At 41.1% G+C, this 27999-nt stretch overlaps 1 protein-coding gene across 5 annotated transcripts in view; it reads right to left on the bottom strand.

Moving 5' to 3' along the window:
• Positions 1-27999, bottom strand: part of NR6A1 (nuclear receptor subfamily 6 group A member 1) — a 208816-nt gene that overhangs the window by 6608 nt on the left and 174209 nt on the right. For 2 of the 5 annotated variants that reach the window (XM_081312031.1, XM_081312029.1), the window contains 5 exons: positions 26171-26413; positions 14949-15004; positions 10114-10268; positions 8125-8349; positions 6219-6473 (listed from right to left, as the gene is read on the bottom strand). In XM_081312031.1, the coding sequence (XP_081168157.1) occupies positions 6219-6473; positions 8125-8349; positions 10114-10268; positions 14949-15004; positions 26171-26413 (934 nt within the window). Of the gene's footprint in view, positions 1-41; positions 5755-6218; positions 6474-8124; positions 8353-10113; positions 10269-14948; positions 15005-26170; positions 26414-27999 lie in introns of all 5 variants that reach the window. The other 3 variants (XM_081312030.1, XM_081312028.1, XR_014024270.1) reach the window with 2 other exon arrangements.

Here is a 27999-nt window from a genome sequence, read left to right as displayed (position 1 = left end):
AGGGTTGAGGTTAAGCACAATGAAAAATTTTGTTGGCATACCTGACTTCAGCCAGGGTGGGAAGAAAACATCTGAGTCTCCATGCTGGGCACTTTCTGTGCATTTTCTCATTTAATTCTTTCAACTTTTTGAACTAGGTGACACAGTCATTACTGTTGTGCAGATGAGAAAACTGAAGTTCAGACAAGGGAAGGGACTGGTTCACCAGCACACAGCTAGCTGGTGGCAGAATTAGAACTTGGAACCTGGCTAATCCCCCGAGGCCTTGGTTTTTCCAACAGTATATCCTAACAGAAGGGGCTCAAAGCTGGCCATGCTCCCTTCTTTGGGTCAGAAATGAGATCGTGGGGAAAAGATTAAGTTTTAGGCAAAGGAGCCCAGGCTAGGCCACCCCAGGGACTAATGCTCTGGGTATGCTTCATACCAAAAATGGAGATACCAATAAACCAAGGAGGTAAGTGCTTAATGGGGAAGCAAAAGTTTGTAAAAACTGGGGTCAGGACTGGCCGGAATCAATCTAGGGGTGGCTGGACAGTGGGCCAAGGAGAGTTCCACCCACACATGCCTTAGATGCAGTTCAGTTACAAAGAGATGATACTCAACCTCATGGCTGCTTCTTGATTCAGATATGGGCACTGGAGCTTACTTTGGTATCCTGAGTGTTCTGGACACTTGTGAATACACTTTTGCTTTCTGGAATCTACTTCTTTTTGTGTTAATTTTGAAGGTTTTGGCTTCCTGGACAAGTAGGATATTTTTTCTTTTCTGGTACTGGTTGGGGTCAGAGGTACCTGCAATTCTCAAGCACCAGGGGGAGCCACAGCAGTAGGTAGCTGCAATCAGGAGCTTTGACCCCTCTGCCTCATGGCATGGCTCCCAGTCAGTCTAAGCTTCTCTTAGTTTGCTGATTTAAGATATCATGGCTAACTCAATTTCTTTCTCATCTGGCCCAGTGGCTTCTACAGCATTATTGATACTTTCACAGGCTGGCTGATAGGTAAAGATTCTGCCAGGTGCTACCTGCTAGGTGCTTTACTGCACATACATGATCTCATTGGCCACTCCTAATAACTCAAAAAATGTATATTAATCATAATACCCTTTGTTTAGAGAGGTTCTTTACTATGCCCCTGTTTCTCACATGATAGCCTGTGGGATAAAAAATATCACTTCTATGTTAGGGATGAGGGAGCAGAAAAAGAGGTGATTTCCCCAAAGTTACAGAGAAGTGCATGCTGGGGGAGCCCAGGTTCAAACCTGGGCCTTCTAATTCCCAGCTTATAAGCTTTCCCAGTGCTTTGCCGCTCACCCCAAACTCTGTCAGGTTCAGTCCTGGGTGGGCATTTGGTGTCTCATGATACCAAGATCACAGAAAGCAGTGTGCCTGGAAGTGAAGTCCACTCCTCATGACACTACTTTGTTGGCTACTTATGCTCTTGAGAGGGAAAAAAGGGGGAGGGGGGCTTGATTCCCTTAAGAATCTGTGTTGAAGGGTGGGTGGGGATTAGATGAGGTGAGGTAAGGAGAGCAGCATCTGTCTGGTGGCTCAGTAGTGTAGCAAGTAAAGATAATGCTCTGTCCCTTAATCAGCAACCTCTTGCCCCAAGTACTCATTCTGGCACTGCAGAATCTGCAGGTGTGTGGCTATCAGCCAGAAGCCTAGCCAGCAGTGCCAAACCTGTTCCTGGCTCAATCCTGACTTGGGAGACACAAAGGAGCTCTAAGTGCTTGATCTGTGCATATGCACCAGATCTGTCCTTTCTCCTTGGGACAGTACATCCCTTTTTCAAAATTTCCTACAACAGGCAACCATCATGGACCCCTGGCAGTGGTGGGGGGCTGGCTGCCAGCCCAACAGCCCCCACTCCGTCTCCTCAGCTCGACTGCAAAGCTTTCCTCTACACCCACATCCCACCACTAGATAAACAAAGTTGTTCTCTGTTCCACGGGCCTGCTTCCTCCTGTAGCCATGCCTCCTCCACATCTGCCCACTCCACAGTTCTAACGCCCCTGTATTCCCTGTCTACAAATTATCAGCATTCAAAGCCATAAAGTTGGACAAACACACCCATTCTTCTTCTAGGTTCCTATCACACAAGCATGCTAGGACAAGGAAAACACTCCTACCAGGATCCCCCAAATCATTGGACCATTCAGTCAGCAATTGCAGCTGACATTATATAAGTTATATCCCATTAAGGGGCGGAGAAGCCCAGTTGTCTCTTTGCCATTCATCTAAATGCATCTTTTTCTAGGAGCAGCCATCAGCTACAAGCTTCAAGTAATTGCCGTCTCAGCACCCACATACAGACTTCAAGATGAAAAATCAGATTACAGCAACCAGGACAAAGTCCAGAAAGTCAAACCTTTTGAGAAGGCTCTGGAAAAATGAAAATTTGTATAGTGTAATGGTAAAAAGCCTAAGCTTTGGGGGTACAACAGACCTAGACGAGTCTTAACTCCACCTCTTTCTAGTTTTTCAGGTGTGAATTCTCACGAATCTCATGCTCCTCATCTCTACAACAGATATAGTATTAGTCCAGTCTCAACACTAATTTGTGAACACTCAACAAATAACAAATCAAAAGCACTTAAGATGAACTTTGGCACAATAAAAAAAACCTCTACATTTGTTAGCTATTATTAATAGTATTAGTATCATCCTCATAAAGAAAAGATTGTGTTTCCTGAGCTCTATAGGGTCCAATCTGGGAAGCTGAGAGGCAACTTTCCAGAGACTTGGCCAAAATGGAGCTAGTGCTTAAGAGATAGAAGTGCCCATTAAAGTCCATCTAGCTCAAGGCATCTTCTCCTAGGAGTGAAGGAGTGTTGATTAGGGCCAGGAGCAGTCACTGGCTGGTGCTACAATCTGCTTTAAATCAAATTAATCCAGCTCACTCTCTGATAACAGTCTGATTAAGGAATATGGGCACCATAAATTTGATTGGATATTTGAGAAGAGAAAGGGGGTGGTCATGCATCATCTGGAAATAGCTATTCCTGACAGTAGGTACTCACACTCGAAAGTTGTGAAGAAGCAAAGGCCATCTGGGGGAGTGGGAGTAACACAGGCAGGAAAGAGCTATGGCCAATTAGACTCTACATCCTAGGATTCTAGCAGAGAGGGGATGCTTGACTCCAGAGGCTCTCACACTTCTATATCCTATGCCCTGGTCCAACATGCACCTTAGATTCATAGACACCCAAACCAAATCAGAGCATTTCATCTCCCGTCCTGCTCTTCTCAGGCTCCTTTATCTTGGGCCCAGGTAATCCAAAACCCCAGCAGTCATCCCCAACTTTTCTCACTCACAGAAGTCTCACTGATTTTACCTCCTTGACATCATTTAGCTTTGTGCTGCCCTCTCTACTCCCACATCACTGTTGCTTTGTCCAGGTCTTGTTTTCTTTCTTTCTTTTCTTTTTTTTTTGGGGGGGGGGTTCTGGGATTGAACCCAGGGATGCTCTAACCCAGCCCTTTTAATTTTTGAAACAGGGCCTCATTAAGTTGCTAAGGCTGGCCTCCAACTTGCTCCAGCCTCAGCCTCCCAAGTCACTGGAATTATAAGCATGTGCCACCTTGCATGTCTGGCCTTGTTTTCTTTCACTTGGCTATGGAATAGCCTCCTAATCAACTACCTCATCTTGTCCAATCCACCCTGAGCTTTATGGCCACAGAAATCTTTCTAAATTGCAACCTATGTGATTCCTTCATGTAAAACCACATTCAAACCCAAATTATTTCGATTGGCATTCGAGTACCTTTCTAAACTGTCTCGTTTATATCTTTTTTCCTCAGTCACTGATCCCTTCATTTTTCTGTCTCTCACATAATTCTCTTTATGCCCTAAATCCACAGGACTGCTTTTGGGTCCCTGCATAACTTCTAGAATTTTGTGATATTCTCCTGTCTTCCATCTCTTCTGTACAACTTAGAAATACTGCACTTCAAGGTACAGTTTAAATGTCTATTATCATTGTTACTGTTTGTGGTACTGAGGCTAGAACCCAGGGCCTCACACATGCTAAGCAAACACTCTACCCAGAGGGACCCTGCATTGGAGACTGTTTCTGTGTGCCTCCCAAACCTCTAAACCAAGAATATGGTTTCTCAGAGTCAGAAACATTGTCTGCATTATCTGTGACCCCAGCACACCTTCCTGAACATACACACATACTCAGTAAATGGCCATGGGTCAGAACTAACACGTTGAAGTTAACTCTTACTCTTCCATTGATGGGTTCCATAGTAGAGTAAGAAGTCTAACAACAATCCATTTCTTATCCTCAGAGCTCTCTTGAAAGCTCAGCAGCAACATGTGTTCTAGAGTCAGCACGGCTTAACAGAACTTTCTGTGATGATGGAAATGGCTATATTTGCACTATTCAGCATAGTAGCCACTAGCCACATGTGGCTACTGAGCACTTGAAATGTGACACGAGCATATGATAAACTGGATTTTTAATTTAAATTAATTTGACTTTAAAAAGCCACAGGAGGATAGTGGCTACTATACTGGACAGTGCAGCTTTAGACTCCTTAGTAAGGAACTTTTCTAGGAAGTAAGTTTTCTCACTAACTCATCTGTAATAGGTGCCTGCCTTAGTCTTAGGACTCAAGAGATTGACTGTAGTGGGATAAAGTACCTTATGAAGGTCAAAGTCAGAGTCTTCTGTACTGCCTGTGATCCCTACCTATCCAGAAAGGGTCTGGGAAAACCTATCACTCTACAGGGAGCTGAACCCAGTAGGCAGCCTCTGGCTGAACTGGTAGACTCTAGGAAAATAGGGAGGCTGGGCTCCCTGGGCCAGCTCTGCAAACTGACAAACTTGAGGCAGGCTGACTGCCATACAAACATCTCCTCGGCCCAGAGTTATGGAGCTAGAGACAGAAATTTGATGGAAACGATGAATTAAGAGGCTTTGGACAAGGGTGTAGGTCATCTGCGAAATTAGAAAGCACTGTTTATAGAACACAGGGTCAGTTGAGTTCAACACTCTGTCACTTATAGATCACCCTGAAGCCAGCAGGCACCATTAATAAGAAAATATTAGAAAATAAGGGAAGAGGGTCAGCACCCAGACTCTTCCCTCCCTCAGCTGTGCAAAAGGCCCTTGAAGGTCTTGGAACTTGACTCTCTGCTTAAGCCCCAGCCTTGTTTGTATGCCATGAGTGAATGGTTAGGGGAGATGCAGAGAAGTATGGGGGCTGGTCCTCCACCCTCTCAATTTTCATTCATCTTTTCTTTCATTTGGATGCCATGAGATCCCATGACTTCCATTATTTTAATCTGTCCAATAAAGTGATTTATTGAAGTGTCTATTTGAATGTGAATTAAGCTATATAACATATTTCATACTAGTGAATTAATAAGCCAAAAAAGTTGTCTCAACAAATCATTTGTCTTGATTTTGAGGTCAGAAAATATAGTCACCTTATCCCCAAGTCTCTAAAGTGAGTGACTAAAAAAGTGCTAGGACAGGCCATGGAAGCAGCAGATAGGAAGATGTGAGTTATCTGGGATGAAATTTTTGGCAGAAAATGGCCAAGAAAACAGTTTGGGCCCTTAGTCTCATGCTTTTGACATCTCATTGCATCCCTGATGCCATGAAAGAGTCTAAGCTTTGCAACAAGTGACTATAAGTTCAAATCTAGGCTCTGGATTCAAAACCAAACACCTCAAGGTCTAGGCTTTCTGAACTTCAGTTTTCTTGCCTATAAAACAGGCACAATGACACCTATAATGCTGGAGGCTGTGGAAACAAAATAATAACATGAAATATGTAGCCTAGTGCCTGGCATACAACAGATACCAAAGTGATCTCGATCTCTAGGTTTCTTTCCTGGATTGTAAACTACAGTTCTGAACCCCTCTTGCCTTGTAGGCAGATTAGATTTCTGTTATTCCTAGATATATTATTTTATTTCACTAATCCAGACATAATAAAAATAACAATATAGCTTTTGCTAAGTTTGTACAACATTTACTCTTACAACCACTTTGTTGGGGAGGTATTGTTATCATTCCATTTTATAAATTCAGAATCTGAGGATCAGAGACTTAGTCAACACCACAAAGCTAGTCAGTGGCAGAATAAGGATTCAAACTCAGGTCTGTATGGTTGGATGCCATCCTTTGGAGGGCCAGGCAACCCTACCCTGCAGGGATGAGAAGGGTTTGGTTGCTTGGGATTCCCTCCCCAGCCAGCAGCCTCACCTGTGTAATTCTTCATCAGAGGGCGAATACTTGGCAGTAACATCAGCCAGCTCTCCAAAGATCTGTTTGCTGTAAACTGTGAGGGACGATAGCAGGATCAACTCCTGCCATGTAGAGCTCAAGAGGCACGTGTAATCCTTGATTGAGAGCTCGCAGAAGAAAGGCAGTTTCTTGATCCAGGCAATCTGCCTAAAGAGCAGCTCATCAGCCAGGCGGCAGAGCAGGGCAAACAGCTCTGCCTGTGTCACAGCATATCTGGGGGCAGGGACAGGAAAATCACTTCCATCAGCCAGAGGGGAAGGATAGGGACCCAAGGAAAGGATAGTCTTAAAGGTACAAAGTGTCCCTGGCAGTTATCCCTTCCCCTTGACTACAGAGATCTCTAGTATCATTCAACTCAATTTTCTTATAAAGGGGCAAGACAGACCAGAAGCAAGCTCAGGGCCAAAAAAATGGTTTTTGTGAGAAAAGTTTGCTGGGAGGAAAAGAGATTTAGAAACCTGTGCAATTATCAGGGAGTATAGTATTTTTTCCCCAAAATGAAAGGAGTAGAATTTATTCAAGCATAAGGAAACATAATAGAACTCATATTAGACTCTTGCAGGGGCAAGAGGGGACCCTCAGGGAGGCTGCCCCAGCCAGGGAGGATGATTTTTCAAATTGGTGTCCTCTAATGTTCTATGTTTCAGAAAATTCCTAGTCACTTTTAGCAATGTAAACTTCAGTGGGGTGATCTGGTGCTCATCCAAACTCAGGCACCAGCACAAAAATGAACCTTAGGGCAAGACAGCCAAAGCCAAAAGGAGTCCAAAAGCTTTTCCTATCTCACTGCACCCTCTGGTGGTGAGAGTTCAAGAACTAGAGCTGCTTAGCCCTTTCTTTTTCTTTTCTTTGGTACCAGGGATTGAACCTAGAGACACTTAACCACTGAGCTACATTCTCAATGCCCCCTACCCCGAACTGAGATGCTTACGGCCTCACTAAATTGCTGAGGCTGGCTTTGAACTCAAGATCCTCCTACTTAAGCCTCCTGAGCTGCTGGGATTAGAGGTGTGAGCCATTGTACCTGACTGCTCAGCCCTTTCTTCAGGCTTATAGTTGGATGGAAAGAGCATGGCATTTCTCAACTGTGACCTAAAGGGGGCTTCTGAGGCCATAGACTCAGGGGTCCCAGGTTTCTTCCTCTCAAGTTCCCTTAATATTCTCTTTCTCATACCCCACCCACATCCAGATATATAAAGATTTGTATGACCTTCTTGATAGTAGATATTTGAGTCTCTTCTGAAACTAGAGACTAACTTAAGAAAAACCTCAGGATATCTTTGGGGGATATAAACTTGGTAACCCTCAAACAGCCTATGCTCTAGGCCCACAGGTAAGCAATGGATGGGTTTGAAGGCTAGACAACAACTTACTCAAGTAAAGCTAACTGCAGACTAAGAGGATTTACTGCATTAACTTAGGCCCACCCAAGGTAGTCATATGCAACATGCTACCCATGGGTATGCTGGCAAGGGATGCAGACAGGCCATAATCAGGTTGAATTTGAATGTCTTGTTAAGGAGCCTACACACGATATATTTTTACCCCCAGAATTATAGCTAAATTTACTGTGCAGAAGCACTCAGATATGTCCTAGGGCCTGGTTTACCTAACCATGACGAAACAAAGCTCTTCCATCCCAATTCCACACAGACAGAAAAGTAACTCCAACTTTATTATGAGAAAAGATGCTTAAGGACTGATTTTGAAGATAAGCACAGGTTTGTCTTCTGATGCTTAAATCATCACTCATTAACCCCTCATTCATTTCAAAGCCTCTGGTACACCAGCCAGGGATGCAAGAGGGTGCACTGTTGGAACATACTGAGATTGCCAGGGGTCAAGCAGCACAGAGCTCACTTACCCATCTTCGATCAACATGGGTGTGCCCAATGGTTCCAGGTCCTCAGCTGACATCAGTTGGTGAATCAGGCTGTATGACTGGGGGTCAAGGCTGCGAGCTTGTGGGGGCAGAAGTGGTGAGTGGCCAGAATAGCTAAAAAGGTGTGGTATGTATTGATAATGTGGGGGCACAGACATCCCCATGTACTGATCCCTGAATGTCATGAATCCGTTTAGTTCCACAGACCTACTGGAGAGAAAAATTTCAAGTCAAGCAAAGCCAAGGCAGGTCCCGTGCCTACTCAAAGAAAACAAGTCAGCAAGTGGCTTAGATGTTCTTTGGTCATGAGGTCTGTGTCTCACTAACCCAGGGGACATAATTAATGGTTATGTGCATGTCTCCTAGACTCCCATCTGTGAGACATAAATGTGGGGCTCACCATTGGACACTCAAGTGCCTGGCAGAGTAGGTACTGAATATATATTAGTTGGATGAATTCTTTGTACAGGTGCTACATCTGAAGAGTTTTTAATGGATACTCAGAGACTAGGATGACAAATGTGGGTGTATGCATTATTTTACCATTAGGAAAATGAAGGCATAGATAGACCACTTGTCAGGCCACAGAACAAATCCAGTACCAAGCAAGGAACATGGCATGTGGCAAAACCCCCCTAACTATTCAAAGGAAGGAACAAACTAAGGAATAATCCTAGAATAAAAACTATGATTAAATATGAAGAGGAAGACTTCATATTCATCCCTGGCTTCCCTTTTCTTGGGGAAATCTCACCACTTTCTGAACTAATTTAAAAAAAAAATTCTCTAGCTTTTACCTAGACATATATTCTATAATCAAGTTTGGCAAACTACATCCTATAGACTGTGGTCTGTTTTGGTAAATGAGACTTTGTAAACCAGTAATTCAGACCTACTGGTTACATGTGGTCTGTGGCTGCTTTCCCTCTTTAAAGGTAAAGTTGAGTAGCTGAGACCCAGATCATTAGGGCTGAAAAGTCTGAAATACATATAGTCTTTATAATGTCTGTCAACCCCTGTCCTAAAATAAAGGTTTCTGGGGAAAAATAGACTTTCCCTGAAGCTGAAGGTTCTATTTCACACCTGACAACTAACTTAACATAGCATGCTTGAAAGAAGAGTCTCTAAATTAGTATTCCCTAATGCAGCAAATTTGACTGGCTTATAAAACCTTCACTCTTTCAAGAGCTGGGGAGGCTCAGTTGATAGAGTACTTGCCTTGCATGCACAAGGCCCTGTGTTTAATCCCCAGCACCACACACACACACACACACACACACACACACATGCACACACACACCAAACAAATAAAAAACAACACCTTAACTCTTTCTTAAAATTTATAAACTAAAAAACATTGATTCTTATGAGGCAATTAAAAGAAATTATAACAATTTGATTTTTTTTCGTGTATAGGGGATTGAACCCAGAAATACTTAACCACTGAGCCATATCCCATCCCTTTTTTATATTTTATTTAGAGACAGGGTCTCCCTGAGTTTCTTAGGGCCTAGCTAAATTGCTGAGGCTGGCTGTGAACTCACTATCTTCCTGCTTCAACTTCCAGAGCTGCTGGGATTACAGGTGTGTGCCACCATACGGGGCCATCAATTAGACACTGTCAGTATGACTTGTTTTATTTAATGATAAAATGAGAGATTTGATCTCTAGCACATTATAAATAAATTAAGTAAATAAAGGAAAAGCACTATATTTAAACATTATTCTGCCAGGTGAAGACTTTATGGGCATATATGATTAGTCTATAGAAGAGACCACTGACATTTTTAAGGTTTTTAGCATAAAATGGGCTGGGAAACATGGCATAATCCATTCCCCTACCTCAGAGTCTGAGGGAGTAAGAGCACAATGGCTGAGAGAGCCTGGCAGAAATACTCAGCCAGAGGTTTCTTGTGTTCTACTCTTTGGGTGGACCCTAGATGGAGATCCTGGGTTTGCCTTAAAGCTCACCTGGAGGACAATGTGGAGCCTGGGGAGGGCTGGTTGCTCTCTGAAGCTCTGTTCCCGGGGGAACTGTGGTCGCTGTCACCATGGTTGCTCCAGTGATTGGCTTCTTCCTCAAATTCCTGTCCAGACATGATCCTTTCAATCTCTTCTTCTGATATCTTTGACAAGGAATGAATATATGTTAGATTCAGTGCTTAAGATACCCTCTGTTTGTCCTTCAGGACTCAGAGCTTATTTAAATCTCATAGGATTCCCAGGTTCCCTCTCTTCCACCTCATACTCCAGGTCTCCCCCAATCTTATGACAGCTTGACTGCATACTGCCCAGCACCAAACACAGTTCATCAGAGCCTTCCCCATGCCCACTTAACCTGCTCTCATGCCACACAGTCTATGTGTTCCTTGACACTCCTCTTTGTCCTCGAGTCTACGCTTTCCTAACTCAATGACAATCTCCTTTTAAGAGTCAGTTCAAGGGGTTGGGGTTGTAGCTCAGTGATAGAGAACTTGCCTAGCACGTGTGAAGTACGGGGTTTGATCCTCAGCACCACATTAAAAGAAATAGTTATTGTCTCCATAAAAAAAACATTAAAAAAGAAGTTCACCATTTCTGAGGCTGGCTTTGAACTCATGATTCTCCTATCTCAGCCTCCAGAGCCACTGGGATTACAGGTATGGGCCACTATGCCAATCTTCATCTTTACTTTTAATGTTTTTTTAGACAGGGTCTTGCTATGTTGCCCAGGTTGGTCTCAAACTCCTAGGCTCAAGCAATCTTCCTGTGCCAGCCTCCCAAGTAGCTAAGAATACAGGTGTGTGCCACTGTGCCCAAGTGTCATTGTTATTTTTATAGCACTATAGTAACATATAAAAGTATCCTCTAAAGACCTAAGGCCATGAAAGGACCTAGAAAAGAAGAAGTATTTAGTAAATGTATGTTAAATACACAGACAATGTTCCATTTATTAAATACTGCCTATGTATGAGTAGGAAATACATTTTTTCCCCAGTAGGAGATACATTTCTAATCCTATTAAGTAAAAGAAGAAATGGCAGTTCACATAGTGAACTGACTTAAACAAAGTCACACTGTATGCCTACATCTGGGCAGAGTTTGAGGAAGAGGTCAGAGTATGCAAGTATTCAGTCCAGTGTTCTAGCTACTACCATATAGGGAGTAAATACGCTTCTTCTATAAAGTCTTTCACCTAGAGTTGAGGTCTAACTGGCTACATTCATTACACAGAAGGAGATTAAGTACTAAGGAGGTGGGGCCAGATGACTTTTTATGTGTTGTTCCTATGGAAACCTGGGAGGACATTTTCTTTGAAACCTGTCTGACTCAAATCTACATAATTCTTTGCTCCACCAGCCTCTAAGAGAACCCTGAATTACCTCTATAAATACAGAAACATTCAGAATTGGAAGACAGCTAGCACACAGGACTTGAATAAGAAAAGGTTTAACTGGTACATAAATTGAAAGGTTGGTTTGAAATCCTTTGGATTACATACTACATTGGAAGGATTTTTTTTTTTTTAATTCAGTAGGAGTTGTATATAGTTTAAAAAGAAAGAAAGGAAAAAAAGAAGAAACAAAATATGTCTGTCTTTTCTCTTCAGGAGTTCTCAGAACTCTACCCCCCCCCCCCGTTTTTTTTTTTAATTTTTTTTTTTTTAAAGAGAGAGGAGAGAGAGGAGAGAGAGAGAGAATTTTTTAATATTTATTTTTTAGTTCTCTGTGGACACAACATCTTTGTTTGTATGTGGTGCTGAGGATCGAACCCGGGCCGCACGCACGCCAGGCGAGTGCGCTACCGCTTGAGCCACATCCCCAGTCCCTCCCCCCGTTTTTTTTTGTAGCATCAGTGATTGTGGTGAGAGCTAGACCAGAGCTTGAAGAGCCAGAAAAACTTTGGCTGGGTGAAAAGGGTCCTGGTGAAGTCAGCTTACTTCAGCCAGGGGCTGAACCTGTCTCTCTCCCTGTGCACCAATGGGATACTGGGCAATCAGTGATACACAGAATAGAAAACAGAACATATTGAGAGTGGGTTCAAATTTCCTCATTTCCTAGCTGGGTGCTATAGGGTAAGTTACTCAAGCTCTCTAAGCCTCAGTCCCCTCATCTGAAAAATGAAAACAACATTACCTCCCTGTAGCTCATGGTTCTCTTACAGGATGCTAAAGCAAAGAATTACGCAGGTTTGAGTTGGATAGATTTGTGCACTGTGGGTGGGAATATAAATGGTACAGCTGCTATGAAAAACAGTATGGAGGTTCCTTAAAATCTTAAGGTTTTAAGATTCTTAAAACAGAACTACCATATGATCCAGAAACCCCACTTCTGGGTATTTGCCCAAAAGAACTGAAATCAGAATCTCCTAGAGATATCTGCACTTCCATGTTCACTGCAAAATTATTCAAAATAGCCAAGAGGTAGAAACAACCTAAATGTGCAATAATGGAGGAAAGGATAAAGAAAATGTTGTATAAACACCCAAAGTCTTAAAAAAGGAAGGAGTTCCTATTATATATGCTACAAGGATGAACCTTGAGAATGTTATGCTAAATAAAATAAGCTATGGGTCAAATATTTCATGATTCTACTTTATGAGGCATCTAAAGTAGTCATATTCTTAGAAACATAAGTAGAATGGTGTTTGCCAGGGGCTGGGGGTCGGGAGCTGGGGAGCTGCTGTTAGAGTTACTGTATAGAGTTCAGTTGTGCAAGATGAAAAAGTTCTAGAGACATGCTATGTAACAATATGCATATAGTCAAGAACTGGACACTTGAAAATTTGTCAAGGTAGTTGGGTGTAGTGGCTCATGCCTGTAAATGCAGGAGGACCCCAAGTTTGAGGCTAGCTTGGGCAACACAGCAAGATCCTGTCTCAAAATAAAACAAAAAGAGCTGAATGTAATTCAATGGTAGAGTGCTTGCTTAGCATGCCTAAGCATGCCCTTGGTTCAATCCCTAGCGCTGCAAAGGGAAGAAAAGTTGTCAAAGTAGAACTCATGTTATATGTTTTTGTCACTGAGCTATACTTTTTTAAAAAAAATTCTTATTTTTAATCAGGATCTTGTTAAGTTGCCCAGTTGGCCTCGAGCTTGTGGTCCTCTTGCCTTAACCTCCCAAGCATTATAGGTGTGCACTACCTGTATATCTTTTACCATTTAAAAAAAAAAAAAACCAACAACAACAACTACTAGTCCAGATTGAAATAGATTAACTCACAAGATATGACTTGAAAAATAATAATAAAAATTAACAAAAAGAACACATACCTTGTACACACAGGGCCCTGGATTCAAACCCCAGCACCATTAAAAACAAAAAAGACACAACAATTCTGGGGGTCTTTTTTTTTTTTTTTCGGATACCAGGGATTGAACCCATGGATGGGCATTTGGCCACTGAGCCACATCCCTGACCTCATTTTGTATTTTATTTAGAGACAGGGTCTCACTGAGTTGCTTATCACCTCGCTATTGCTTTTGAACTTGTGGTCCTCCTGTCTCATCCTCCTGAGCTGCTGGGATTATAGGCATGCACCACTGTGCCTGGCTTGGGGATCTTATATGGACACACAAACACATACACCCTGATTGAGTACATACTGTGTACCTAGTTCATGTAATAGGAAATCTCCCATACATAAGTGTGTACCTGACTTTCTTCATTTGTTCACATTTAATTGGAGAAATACCATCAATTAATTATCTCTTGAATCTGTTCCCTCCTCTCAAAATGCACTGTCATTACTCTACTGCAAACTATTACCTATATGTCTTGGAGTGGACTTCTGTAAAACCCTTTTCACTGCTTTCTCTTTCTTAGTTTTATTTACTCTAGTTCCACTCCTCACAAACCAGAAATTTCCACTGTTAGAATGATTTTTCTAGAGTGCTTACCTAGCATGTATAAGGCTCTGGGTTCAATCACTAGTACTGCCAAACAAACAAATGAAAAAAAATTTTTTTTCTAAAATGAGAATCTGAGTACGCCCCACTCACCCACATTTAAACTCTTTTAGTAGCTTGCTCTTGGCTCACACCAAAAATTCTTAGTTCATACAGTCAAAGACAGACAAAGGCCACTTTTTAAAGAACTGACCCCAAATTCAAGTAATCTGCCTTATCTCCTGCCACTCTATTACATGAGCTGAATGCTATAGCCTCACTGAACAAATTCTTTGTCATTCCTTAAAACATTCATCTTTGGGTCTTTTCACAGTCTAGGACAAATTAAAAACGTTTAGCTTCCCACCCTTCCCCAACACAGCTAATTCTTCCTCCTCTTTCAAGACTGAGTTCAAATTTGCCTTCTCAAGGAAGCTTTCCCTGAGTGCCTCCAGTCTCAACCAAGGTTCCAGCCCAAAGGAAAGAGAAGCCCTGCCCTGGGCTGGATCATTAGGCCCATGGAGTGAAGGGGGCATTCTCTGTTAAATCTTATGATACTATGTTGTCTGTTTACCTCTCGGTCTCTCCCATTAGACAGAGTTCATAGTATAGAGCCTGACAGGGAGCAGGGGATGTATCTCAGTGGTAGCATGCTTGCCTAGCATGTATAAGACTATGTATTTGATCCCTAGCTTCAATAAAAGTGTGTGGGGGGAACCCCAAGACCCACCAACTTGGCAAAGTAGGAACTTAGCAAATGTTTGTGGGATTGAAAGCAGTATTACTCTATTAATAAGGTAATGAACATTCTGGTGATAATCTTTAGATGAAATGAACAGCAAAGTATCTTGCAAATGAGAGGTCTAAAGTGAGCAGCTACAGGAGCATATGGAGCCCAGGCCTTCTAGGACAAAACAAGAGAGTAGGGCCTAGAACTCACCTGGACTGGCCCAATGCTCTTATTCCGGCCTCCAGGCATGCCATCTTCTCTGATAGCTGGAAGGAAACATAAGTTAAAGTAGTCAGAAGCATGCTCACAAGTCTAAACTTAAAAAGAGAATTTACATGGCCCAAAGTAGCAAGGTAGTAATTGGTGAAGCCAAGATTAAAACACAGATGTTTTTGGACCCAAAGCACATACTCTTTTCTGTTCTTGTAGGCAACCTTATAGGCAGGGGATACTTTGGGGCCCCCAGGACACCAGGAACATACTGCATACACTGTATACATTCAATACAATCTAACAAAAGTAAGAGCATTGTTAATAGTCCACAGTTACATAAATCCCACCAGGATAATGCATCTTACGGCTTTGGTAAATTCCAGGTGAGAGACAGAGAACAGTTTGTTTGCTCATTTATTTTTCATACCAGGGATTGAACCCAGGGGCAATTAACCACTGAGCCACATCCCCAATCCTTTTTTGTATTTTATTTACAGACAGGATTTCAATAAATTGCTGAGGCTGGCTTTGAACTCTCGATCCTCCTGCCTCAGCCTCTAAAGCTGCTGGGATTATAGGCCTGAACCACCAAACCTGGCTGAGAATATTTATATTTTTATTTTTTATTTTTTTATTTATTTTTTTTTTTAAAGAGAGAGTGAGAGAGGGGTGAGAGAGAGAGAGAGAATTTTTAATATTTATTTTTTAGTTCTCGGCGGACACAACATCTTTGTTGGTATGTGGTGCTGAGGATCGAACCCGGGCCGCACGCATGCCAGACGAGCGCGCTACCGCTTGAGCCACATCCCCAGCCCCATATTTTTAAATAAAATATTTTTTATTCCTAACCTAAGTTTAGGTCTGGTAGGATCAGGAAAACCGATTTTTTTTTAATAGAATTGGAATTTTGAACTCACTGGCACAAAGGCAGTAAGTAGTTGTAGGAGCTTGCTTAGCATTTTCCAACTATACAAAACATCCTTTAAATAGTACTGGCCACACTAAGAACAACTACTACTAGTACTATCATCATCAGTGTTAATGAACCACTTAAAATGGGGACACACAGGACTGGGGATGTGGCTCAAGTGGTAGCGCACTCACCTGGCATGCGAGCGGCCCGGGTTTGATCCTCAGCACCACATACAAATAAAGATATTGTGTCCGCCGAGAACTAAAAAATAAATATTAAAATTCTCTTTCTCTCTCTCTCTCCCTCTTTAAAAAAAAAAAATGGGGACACACGAAGGAAGGCCTGATTAGAAATTAAAGTAGGACCCTGATCGTTAGGCAAAGCTTTCTGGAAAAGACAACTTCTGAACTAAGTCTTAAAAGATGAGGAGGATTTAGGCAAGCAGGAAAAGTGTGCTCCAGGTTGACTGAACAGAGTATAGAAAAGCTTCAAGTCAAGCCAGGCATGGTGGTGCAAGCTTATAATCCTAGTGGCTTGGGAGGCTGAGGTAGGAGGATCCAGAGTTCAAAACCAGCCTCAGCAAAAGCGAGGTACTACGCAACTCAGTGAGATCCTGTCTCTAAATAAAATACAAAAACAGGGCTGGGAACGTGGCTTAGTGATTGAGTGCCCCTGAATTCAATCCTCAGTACCTCGCCCACCACCAAAAAAAGGGAAAAGCTTTAAGTCAAAACTAAGAATGGACTGCTCTTTCCACTTCCGGGTGGTTAGATCTGGATAAGACACTGGAGGGGTAAAGATGGTATGTGAAGGAAAAGTAGCAAAATAAGGATGGAGAGGCCAAGAGAGGCCAGGTCATCAAGAGCCTAGAATGTCAGGTTAAGGATAAAATGGACTTCAGCTGAGGAGCCTGGGGATGGGCAGAGATGCAAGGGAGTGATGTGGTCACACTGGTATTTTTGAAAAATCTTTGTGATGATCACTGTCTTAGGTGGCTTTAACGAGGTAATGCTAATGACAGAGGATATACTAATGCCATTATGTGAGAGCAAGCTTTGCCATAATACACTTGCAACAAAAACAAACAAAAAAGCACATAAGGAATCTAGGAAGTCCTTGGGGAAAGGCTGATTGCCGCAAATGGTGAGGGCTGTAAACACAACACCCAGTTTCTGATGGAAAGTTCATTTTCCTTAAAGTAGACATCATCCTTGATGTCCTCAGATTTTACATTTCAGAATTAGACAAGTTTGGGTCCAAATCCTGTTTCTGCTCAATCTGTGTAATTACAAATTTCTTTACCCCTCTGAAGCTCAGTTTACTGAAGAGTAAAGAGGGGATACTAGTACTTGTCATGTTACATAAAATAGTACAGTTAAAATAAGCACAAAATAGTGGTAATGACTCTCCCTCTCCCCAGCCTTTTTTCTCTGAACAAAGGAGATAAGCAAACCAAGATTCCTTTTTTTTTAAAAAAAAATATTTATTTTTTAGTTACAGGTAGACACACAATATCTTCACTTTATTTTTATGTGGTGCTGAGGATTGAACCCAGTGCCTCAGGCGTGGTAGGCGAGAACTCTACCTCTGATCCACAACCCCAGGCCCTGTTTTTTATTTATTTTTTAATATTATTTTTAGTTGATAGACCTTTTATTTTATTTATTTATATGCAGTGCTAAGAATCGAACCCAGTGCCAGTGCCCACACATGCCAGGCAAGTGCGCTACTGCTGAGCCCCAGCCCCAGCCCCCAAGGTTCCATTCTTTACTTTGTAAAAGTCTTAATATCTTCATCTGCAAAATCAAGGCAATAAAGTCAGCTTTACAAGTCTGCTGTGAATATGGAGTAAGAAACATACATGGTCTATATTGTTAGACGCACGCTAGCTGTTGCCTGGGAGCTCGCTTTAGACCTAATTTCGAGTTCTACGAATCCTTAAAATTTCTTCTCTGCTATGCCAGGGTCAATGATAACTTTAGTCACTTCTTATACTGACATGTCACATGTCTATCAGCTTACAGCTATAAATCAAAGACCTAACTCTGAATGGTGCAACGCTGAATATCTTTTAGAAGACACCTCACACTCACTGTCCTGGAGGTTGAGGAAGAAACTCGATATGCTTAACTTTTATTTTGTTTAAAGGACCACAGATCCTAAAGTCTTATATCTTGCCATTTCTTATTCTAAAACTGGAAAGTTTATGTCCTCCCTAAACCCCAACTGAAACAAGGAAATTTTTTTTTTTTTAAATTTTTTAGTTCTCGGCGGACACAACATCCCTGCTGGTATGTGGTGCTGAGGATCGAACCCGGGCCGCACGCACGCCAGGCAAGCGCGCCACCGCTCGAGCCACATCCCCAGCCCAACAAGGAAAATTCACATATGATGGACATGTGCTATGTATTAGGTACTAAAACTCATGAGGAGAATATTAGCATTGCTCCCACTAAAGAGCTCAATGTGAGGCCCAAAGAAATGAAGAATTTTCTTCAAGGAGAGAGATAGAAAATAAACATCAGAATCAATGTTGAAACGCAGACTATAAAACTCTAAGACCAGTCTTCTTTCCATTACCATTATTTCATATAACATTTATGTGTCCTACTGGAGAAATATAACATACTTCTATGTGGTGCATAAACTCTTTTATTCTAATGTGTATTTAAAATACTGATTTTTTTATTCAACTTTTATTTTTTTAAAGTGTATTTAAAGGAGAAGATAAGGTAAAGATGATAAAATTCATCAAAATGGCATGCAGAAACCTGAAGTATGGGGAAAAAAATTCAATGTGCCATAATGCCTCTGTTAAAACAAAACCCTGCATTATATTACAGCTCATAGTTGTGTATATGTTATTTCATTTGATCATCACAACCACCTTGGAAGGTACACATTTGTACTATTATCCATGTCTTTTAGAGATGAGGAAGTAGAGCTCGGTGAGGTAGAGACTTACTCTAGATTACTCATAAAGAACTGACAGAGATGAAATTTCAGTTAAGATTTTGGCAACCAACCAAACCCAGAAACCAGAAATGTGACACAAAACATCCAATCCCTGCTCAAAACCTGTTGGTGGCTTTCTCTGGTGCAGGGGCTAAAAGCCTAAGTTCCTCAGCGTGGCATTCGAGACTATCTGTGATCTGGTTCCTATGGGGCTCTTCATCCTCACCTCTGGCCATAAATGCTACTCCCTTGCTGCAGAAAACTATTTGTTAGTCCTTGAGGATGCCATGCTGTTTTCCACAGCTGTACCTCTACCATATGTTGCCTCTGCTCAGAAAAAACCTTTACAGTGGAGAAGTCTGGCAAAACCACTTTACCCAAGACATCACCTTTACCAAATGATTCAGGTTGGCAGCTCCAATAATGGTACAAACTCACAACCACATCCTCTTAATATGATGACCTTAGAGGAATGCAACATTGTTTCTGTGAATTTTCACCCAAAATGTATAACCTAAATCTTACCATGAGGCAACTGACAAACCCAAATTGAGAAATATTCTTCAATAAATTACCTATTTGCTTCAAAGTAAAAAATGTTATTCAGGACAAAATATAAGGAACTATTTTTGACTAGAGAAGACTAAAGATAAACAAATGTCTTCAATGATCCTGGATCGCTGGCTCTAGATCAGGAAAATCACAATTGCTATAAAGGACAATAGGATAACTGGTGAAAATTGAATAAGGTCTACTAATTAGAAAAAGTATCATGTTAAATTCCCTGATTTTAAGGACATAGTGAAGTTCTACTGTTGCAAATTTTCTGTAAGTTTGAAATCATTTCCAAATAAAACATGAAAACCAAGTTTAAAGGTGTTTTAAAAGTCCTTTAACCCAGGTGTGGTGGTGCACACTTGTAATCCCAGCGACTGGGGAGGCCAAAGCAGGAGAATCACAAGTTTGAGGCCCGCCTCAGCAATTTAGCGAGGTCCTAAGAAACTCAGTGAGGTTTCAAAATAACCTGTCTCAAAATAAAAAATCAAAAGGGCTAGGGATGTGGCTTAGTGGTTAAGTGCCCCTGGGAACAATCCCCTGGTTTGAAGGAATCAATGTTTCAGCTCCTTACAAACTTAAAGGTCTTTTTTCCCCTTAAAGTTTGTAAGGAATTGAAACTTTGATTCCTTTAAGAAGCTGCTCAAATGTTATCTGTCCTTGAGATTTCTCAATACTCCATTCAGGCCTCTGTACTGTGTCCTGGCACTTTTTCTCCCGATACAATGATATGCCAATGCCAGAGAAGCACTGTCTTACAATGCATCCAAAAAATATCACCTCCTCTAGGCAACTGTCCTTAACCTTTTTCTTCTGAACCACTACTATAATTAGCAAGTTATAAAACCACAAAATTAAGAATCTTTTTTTTTAAATTGGGGATTGAACCCAGGGGATTATACCATTGAGTTATACCCTTTTTACTTTTTGAGATAGTGTCTCCCTAAATCGCCCAAGCTAGTCTGGAACTTGTCATCTTTTTGCTTCGTTCTTCGGTCTCCTGAGTAGCTGGGACTACAGGTGTATGCCACCACATTCAGTGAGGCATGTTTTACATTAATTACTTAACTGACATGGATTCCCCCCAGGAGGCCCAATGCATCTTCCTCTCTCTTCTGACATTTCCCTTCTTGCTGTGGCCCTCCATCAATTCATCTGATTAGGAAGCATCCTATCATTACTGGGTTATCTGCTTAGGGGCACTGAAAAGCAGGACTTGGTCATGGTCCTCACAGGTCTCATTGTCTAATGATGGGGAAACAGACAAGTGAATAGATAAAGACAATGCAAGGTAATTGGGGCTACAGTGGAGGGCATATCAGGGGCTATGGGAAAAAAGGAGGGTCATTGGTGTGGGGGGAATGTGTGTGCCAGAGAAGACTTCTAGAGAATATTACAGATAAAAGTTGAGCCTTGAAAGAAAAGTATATAATATACAGTGAGGTGAAGAAGAGGGGGTAGGATATTCCAGGAAGATGAAACCATATCTGCAAAGCCCTTGAAATATGAAGTTTTTGGAGACCTAGATTGGAATGCAGATTGTGATGGGGGGCAGCAGACAGAAAAGGGAAAGGATGAAGTAGCTGATGCCAGAGTCAGAGGGGCCCTGAAAATAATTTTGAGAGTTGGACGTGGTGGCACATGCCTGTAATCCCAGTGACTCGGGAGGCTAAGGCAGAAGGATTGCAAATTTGAAGTCAGCCTCAGCAACTTAATGAGACTCTAAGTAACTTAGTGAGACCCTGTCTCAAAATAACAAATAATAAGGGTTGGGGATATGGTTCAGTGGTTAAGCACCCCTGGGTTCCATCTCTGGTACTAAAAAAACAAAAACAAAAATAATAACAACAACAACAACAAAGGAAAACCTTTCTGAGGAGACTGACTTTATCCTAAAGATTGCAATTTGGGTGAGGGGTATATGTGGGGGGCGGGTGATGAGGAGGAAGAGTACTGGGCCAGCATTGGGCCTGGACAGAGTCAGAGGGGATCAGCCTCCACTCATTATCCTCCTTTAGATTTTAGTTACTACCTTAATAATTAATTTCCTGACCAGCCAACTTCAAGGTCTGAAAGATATTTAGTTCTCTATCTAAAGATGGGGAACAACAGAGGGCTGCTCATACATGGTCCCAGCCACAATTGGCAGTTGCATTTTTAAGTTACTTCTTAAAATTTTGAGGTAAAGTCAGACTTACAGAAGAGTTGTGAAAATAGTATGGAGAGTTTCCGTGTTCTCTATACCTACCTTTTTCCTTCTTTTTACACTATATATCCCATAGACTATAGACTATTAAAACTAAGAAATAAAATTTGGAATAATATTATTAACCAAAAAGCAGTAAAGACTATATGGGGGTTCCTACAGTGGTTCCACGGATGTCCTTTTTTGTTCAATCACAGATGGCACACTGTATTTAGTAGCAATTTCTCCGTAGTTTTCCCAAATCTGTGATAGTCCTTCTGTCTTTCCTTGATGTTTGAGACCTTGACACTTTTCAAGAATATACTATACAATGTCAGTTATTTGGAAGACTGTCCCTCAATATGGGCTTGTCTGTTTTCTGGAGATTGGACTGAGAATGAAATTAGCTTTCTGTGTGTATATACCTATGCCCTTCTCAATGTATCACATCAGGTGTAAAATAATGTCAGTATGTTTTACTGGTTATTTTAACCTTGACCTCTTGGCTAAAGTACAATTCTCTATGGAAAATATTTTCCCCTTTGTAATTATTAAATATTATCAGACTATACAAATATTCTGTTTTTGTTTAAACTGATGTCACTTATGTTGGACCTATCAGTTCATCTTGTCTGCAGCAGTTAATACTATGGTGCTTTAACAGTGTTCCTTCATGCCTTCAACATTTATCAACTGGAATTCTCTTACAAGGAAAAGTTGTCCCTTCACTTTACTGACTTAGGTATTTCTTTCAGCATGAACTCATGGATATTTATTTTATTCCGTGGGTTAAAAGCTAATTCTAGGCCGGGCATGGTGGTATCTGCTTATAAACCCAGAAACTGGGGAGGTTGAGGCAAGAGGATCAAAAGTTCAAAGCCAGCCTCAGCAACTCAGCAAGGCCCCTAAGCAACTTAGTGAGACCCTGTCTCTAAGTAAAAAAAGGGCTGGGGATGTGGCTCAGTGGTTAAACGCCCCTGATTCAATCCCTGATACCAAAAAAAACACAATACAACAAAACAGAACAAAACAAATAAAAAAATACTAGAATTATTTTGTTGCCTAAATTGTTCCAATTTTGACCACTGGAAGCACTTTCAGGCTGGGCTCTGTGTCCTTTTGACATGCTGCTGCTGCCCACCCCACCTCTCCATTTCTTCTTCTTTTTCTTTAGTATTTCCTAAATTTTTTTGCACCACAAGATACTCCAGGTTCATTTGATATTTTCCCTGTCCCAGATCTAGAATCAACCAGTCCTGACTCCTTTTACTGGTATTTAGAAACCAAGATCTGGGGCTAGGTATGCTCATTGCAACTGGGGTATAACTGCTCCTAGCCCCTTCTAGTGTCTAGAGCTTGGAAATACATATAGATATACTAAGTCATGTATCCTCACACATCTGCTTTTTATTTTTTCCACCCTCCTGTCCGCTATCTAAACATGAGTCCATTCTGATACCACTGATTCCAATTAGCACCTGAGGTTTTATCCTCATCTTTCCTGATTGATTGTGGTACTGGGGATTAAACCCAAGGGCACTCTTACCACTGAGTTACACCCTCAGCCCTTTTTACTTTATATTTTGAGACAGAATTTTGCTAAATTGTTGAGGCTGGCTTCAAACATGCTTCAGCCACCCAAGTTGCTGGGATTACAGGTGTGCACCACTGTGCCGGGCACCATTCTTGACTTATCTTCTCTGATATGCAAAACCTGACTCTCATCACCTACAATATATTAATCACAAAATACAATTAAAGTAGGAACAAAATTCCTAACATATAACCTTGAGAGAAATAAATTTTACAAACTAGAGTGCTTTGTACACAATTCTTTGTGTCTTTTGCCTTACAATATACAGTCAAAACACTGTTTTCCAAGGTCAGCTCCTTTCTTCTCTATGCCCTTCAGTGTGGTTATGTGACTTGTTATAATACCAGTTAGATTCATTCACTGCCATAGTGCATATTCCAGTTCTCAGTTCCCTGCCCCCAAACCTATCACATACTGGTTGATTAAAATAACTGTAACATCCAGTAGAATTAACTTTTTGTGTGGTGTATAGTTCTATGAGTTTTGACAAACGTATATATTTATCAGCTACCGTAGTTTTATACAGATTATTTCTTACCTTCAAAATATGACAACTAATTTTAATTTTGCTTTCTCAGCACCAACCAGAAGGTGGCAGGGTTTGTCTCTAAGAGGCAGTGTTCACCAGGCAAGGGGGCCTGGCCTGCTCTACATGCAAATAAATGGACAACTCTCTATCCCTCATACTCCATGTTTAATCTCCAGTTATGCTTAAGGGAAGTTATAAGTTTTTTCTTCCCTAAAATAGGTGAGTTTGGCTGGAAGTCTCAGAATTTCACAATCTAACTGAATAAAGCAGATGATTGATCAGAGAATAAGAAGGTATTCCACAATTATTCTTTGATAAAATATTCACATTGAAGGCAAGAAAGGGTAATGAGAAAAGCAGAGGAAAAAACCAAATCAGGTGAGGGCAGGAAGACTACAGACTCTCCAAGACAGTACTGGTTTGGTACTGGTGGCTGGGAAAGGTTTTCATAAGAGGAAAGTGACAGTGGATAGGGAAAGGATTTCTAGATAAAGGAAGAGGCTGAGCACAGGCAAAATGGTTTAAATCATCCCAGAGGCAGTGTTCTGGAAAGAAAGGTTAGAAAGATAGGCAGGGACCATCAAACTTAGCAACACTTCAAATATCCTACTGTGGCATTTGTTTAGCATTCAGTAAACATGATATTCTAACACACATATAGCTATGTCACAGACATATGAAGCACTTAGTTGTCCATGTGATAATGTATAAGCTCTGATTGACTAACAACAAATTCTAATTTAGAAATTATTGTCGTCATAACCATCCCTAAACTAACTACTGCCAAGAAGTTTTATCTCCCTAAATTACATTTATAAAGTGGAATAATAGTCAATAAAAGGGTTATTATGTGTATTCAATGGTATAATGCATGGAAAGTACAAGAGTTTCTGGTACATGTGAGTGCTCAATAGTATTATGAATAAATTACAAACCACCAAAATTTATCTAAATGCTCTTTCGTATCTCCCTTAACCTTTTTTCCTAATAAGTTAAGTTTTTAAAAGATACTTCTTTTTTTTAAGTATTAAATTATTTTTTAATATGTCAGTGGATATTTATTTATTAATATGCGGTGCTGAAAATTGAACTCATTGCCTCACACAAGCTAGGCAAATGCTCTACCACTGAGCTACAGCCCCAGCCCCTTAAAAAGATCCTTCTTATCCCTCACATAGTAGAATCAGTCTAAAGGACATCTGGTGACCAGGGAGGGATATGGCTCAATGATAGAGCATCTGACTGGTATATGTGAGACTCTGGGTTTAATTCCCAGCACTACCCGCCCCCCAACCCCTGAAAAAAAAAAAGTACATCTGGATGCCTACATTCATTAATGCTACAAAACCAACTTGAATAGTTCACCAAATCTAACACTCTATTCTCATGTACTGCTGCTATGAACCTCTAATATGATGCTGTGTTTTTACATACATTATCATATTCAGTCCTCTACAGAACTCTGAAAGGTATTCACATATCACTTCAAAGGTAAGATCATATAAAATATCAGAGACATAAAGTAAACTTGTTAAGTCTACAGGGTGGTCTGCTTCTAGAGCCTCCTTTCTACTGAATGACAGTGTCCTCCTCTATTCATAATCTAGTGTTCTGGCACTGGCCCTTCTCTTAACCACATCCAGGTTTTCTGTGCCAATAGCTCACAAATTTCTTGGTGTCCTGAGGTACTTCAAACTGGGCACTGCCAAGGTGAACATTTTGCTCCATTCTGCCCTTTGGCCTGACTTTTTTTTCCTGGTAGGACCATTATTCTTAATCCAAATCCTCAACTTTAACTTCTGACATTGCCTAAAAGTGTGTCACCAACTCCTATTGGGTGAGTTTCTTCCATAACTCCAACTTCCATCTGTGCCACTTTGTTCTCTACACCATCCTTCTGGGCTCTTCTAAAAACTTTCTGGGTAGTTTTTCTATTTCTCCTACCCCAATCCATTCTTCAAAGCTTCCCTTTAATAATTAATCTTAGTAGATTAATTAATTTCCTAATGGCTCTTAGGAAACTTCCCAATAAACCACAAACTCTTCATCAACCTAAATACAGATTTCTGAACACATCCAGCCTCTGAATATACCACGGTTTTAGTAAACAAAATTATACCACATTCACAAGACCGCCTGTCTCATACATGACTTAACCATCTAAATTCCTACTTTATATTATCATCATTCTTTGAAAAACTAGGGGAGTATATTAATCCCAGTCAGGATCTAATTGTTAACTGGGGTCTTACCATACAGGGCCTATGCATTAGCTGCCACAGAATCCTTAACATCTTATGTCTTTCCTCTCACCTAAACTGGGAGGTTCCCATATGCAGGAGATATATTTTTGAGTTATGAGCATACAAGGTAAGACCTGATGTATAGTGCAGGCTTGGGAAATTAATAACTCTAAAATATAATAGTTGATACTAAAGGTACAGGATGGGTGAAGGGTGGGCAGTTAGGAGCACTGAGTACCACTCACCCTTCCGGTTCATCCCCATCTGGAGGCATTTGAGTAGGCGGCAGTATTGGCACCTGTTTCTCTGTTTCCGAGACATGACACAGTTCTTGTCACGACTGCATCGATATACCCGTTTGTTACAAATGCTCCGCTTGAAGAACCCTTTGCAGCCCTCACAGGAGATGATCCCATAGTGCAAGCCTGTAGCACGGTCCCCACAAATAAGACAGGTTCGTTGTTCGGCCCGATCATCTGGAACAGAAACTAATAAACATGTTCAAGTTAGAGTACAGTGGAAATAATGGCCACAGTTCCTAAAAGAAGCATCCATCCTTGCTCTGGAAAGATCAAGACCACCACCATCTTCAGACTAACTGGTATACAGGTGGCATCTCTGGAACCTTTGCCACAGGAACAGACTCCTGTATCTACCTGCAGATATCACAGACACTGCTTATCTGGCGCGCCGGGGGCGGGGGACAAAAAAAAAAAAACTCATAAATTCCCCAGGAGTTTCATTATCACTTGGATCAATATCCAAGTCAGAAACCTAGGAAAAATCGTTGACTTCTCCCCTCTCCCTTCTTCATCCACAGCCCATCAATACTACCTGTTAGGAAGGTGGCAAGGATTACTGATAATATATTTAAGTGCCTAGCACATGGTATACGTTAGTATACATCCAATAAATAGTAAATGTATTTTTTTAACAAGTGAAGAAGTTTAAACCATGCCCAGAATAGCTCGCCAGCCAGACACAGAAAACAGGTATTTTTATCCACATTTTTTTTTTTACTGATGCATTATAGTTGTACATAATGGAGGAATTTGTTGTTATATATTCCTATACGCACACAATGTAATAATATAATTTAGCCAATATCATTCCCTAGCACGCTCCCCATTCCCCTTTTCTTCCCTTCCTCCCACTCCCTGTTCCCTTTCTTTTCTTTTATTCTACTGATTCCCCCAACCTTTCTTTTCCTTTTTCCTCTTTAGCTCCCACATGAGAGAAAACACATATAATTCTTGATCTTCTGAGTTTGGCTTATTTTGCTTAACACAATGTTCTCAAGTTCCAACCACTGTGTGTGTGTGTGGTACTGGGGATTGAACCCAAGGCCTGTGCATTCGAGGCAAGCACTCTAACAACTGAGCTATATCCCCAGCCCAAGTTCCATCCATTTTTCTGCAAATATAAATTTCATTCTTCTTTATAGCTGAATAATATTCCACTGTGTATATATACCACAGAGAAAACAGATATTTATTGAGCAACTATTCTATTTCAGGCACTCTTCTAAGGCATGAATGCTGCTGTGGACAAAAATCCCTGAAAGGGCTGGACATGCAGCTTAGTGGGAGAGTACTTTCCTAGCATGTACTATGCCCTGGCACTGCCACACACACACACACACACACACACACACACACACAGAGAGAGAGAGAGAGAGAGAGAGAGAGAGATTGATTCGAGTGTCAGTCCCTGGTAGGATTTACATTCCAGAGGAACATCTATTCTGTGTCCAGGCCCTATCCTAGGATCTAAATAAATCAGCATGATCCCTGCAGCCAAGGAATTCATTGATTTGCAGCAAACAAGTTAGGACGAGGGGAAGTTAGGAAGTTAGGAAGAGGAAGACTATTCTTCTTCCTCTTTCTTCTCAAGAAAAGTCCAAAAAAGATCTTCATCAGAGGCCAAGTCAGAAAACCAGACACTTGAACCACATTCCTAAGTAAGAGGCAAGATACAATAGCTGAGGACATCGTTATACTTTGAAAAAGAGTCCTTACAATTAAAACCTAATTGAACCCTAGCTCTGATTTAGAGCCTAATTTGAACCTAATAT

Source organism: Spermophilus citellus, assembly GCF_964194105.1.
Source record: "Spermophilus citellus genome assembly, chromosome: 2".
NCBI classification, from domain to species: Eukaryota; Metazoa; Chordata; class Mammalia; order Rodentia; family Sciuridae; genus Spermophilus; species Spermophilus citellus.
This window is presented reverse-complemented; position numbering and strand designations above follow the sequence as displayed.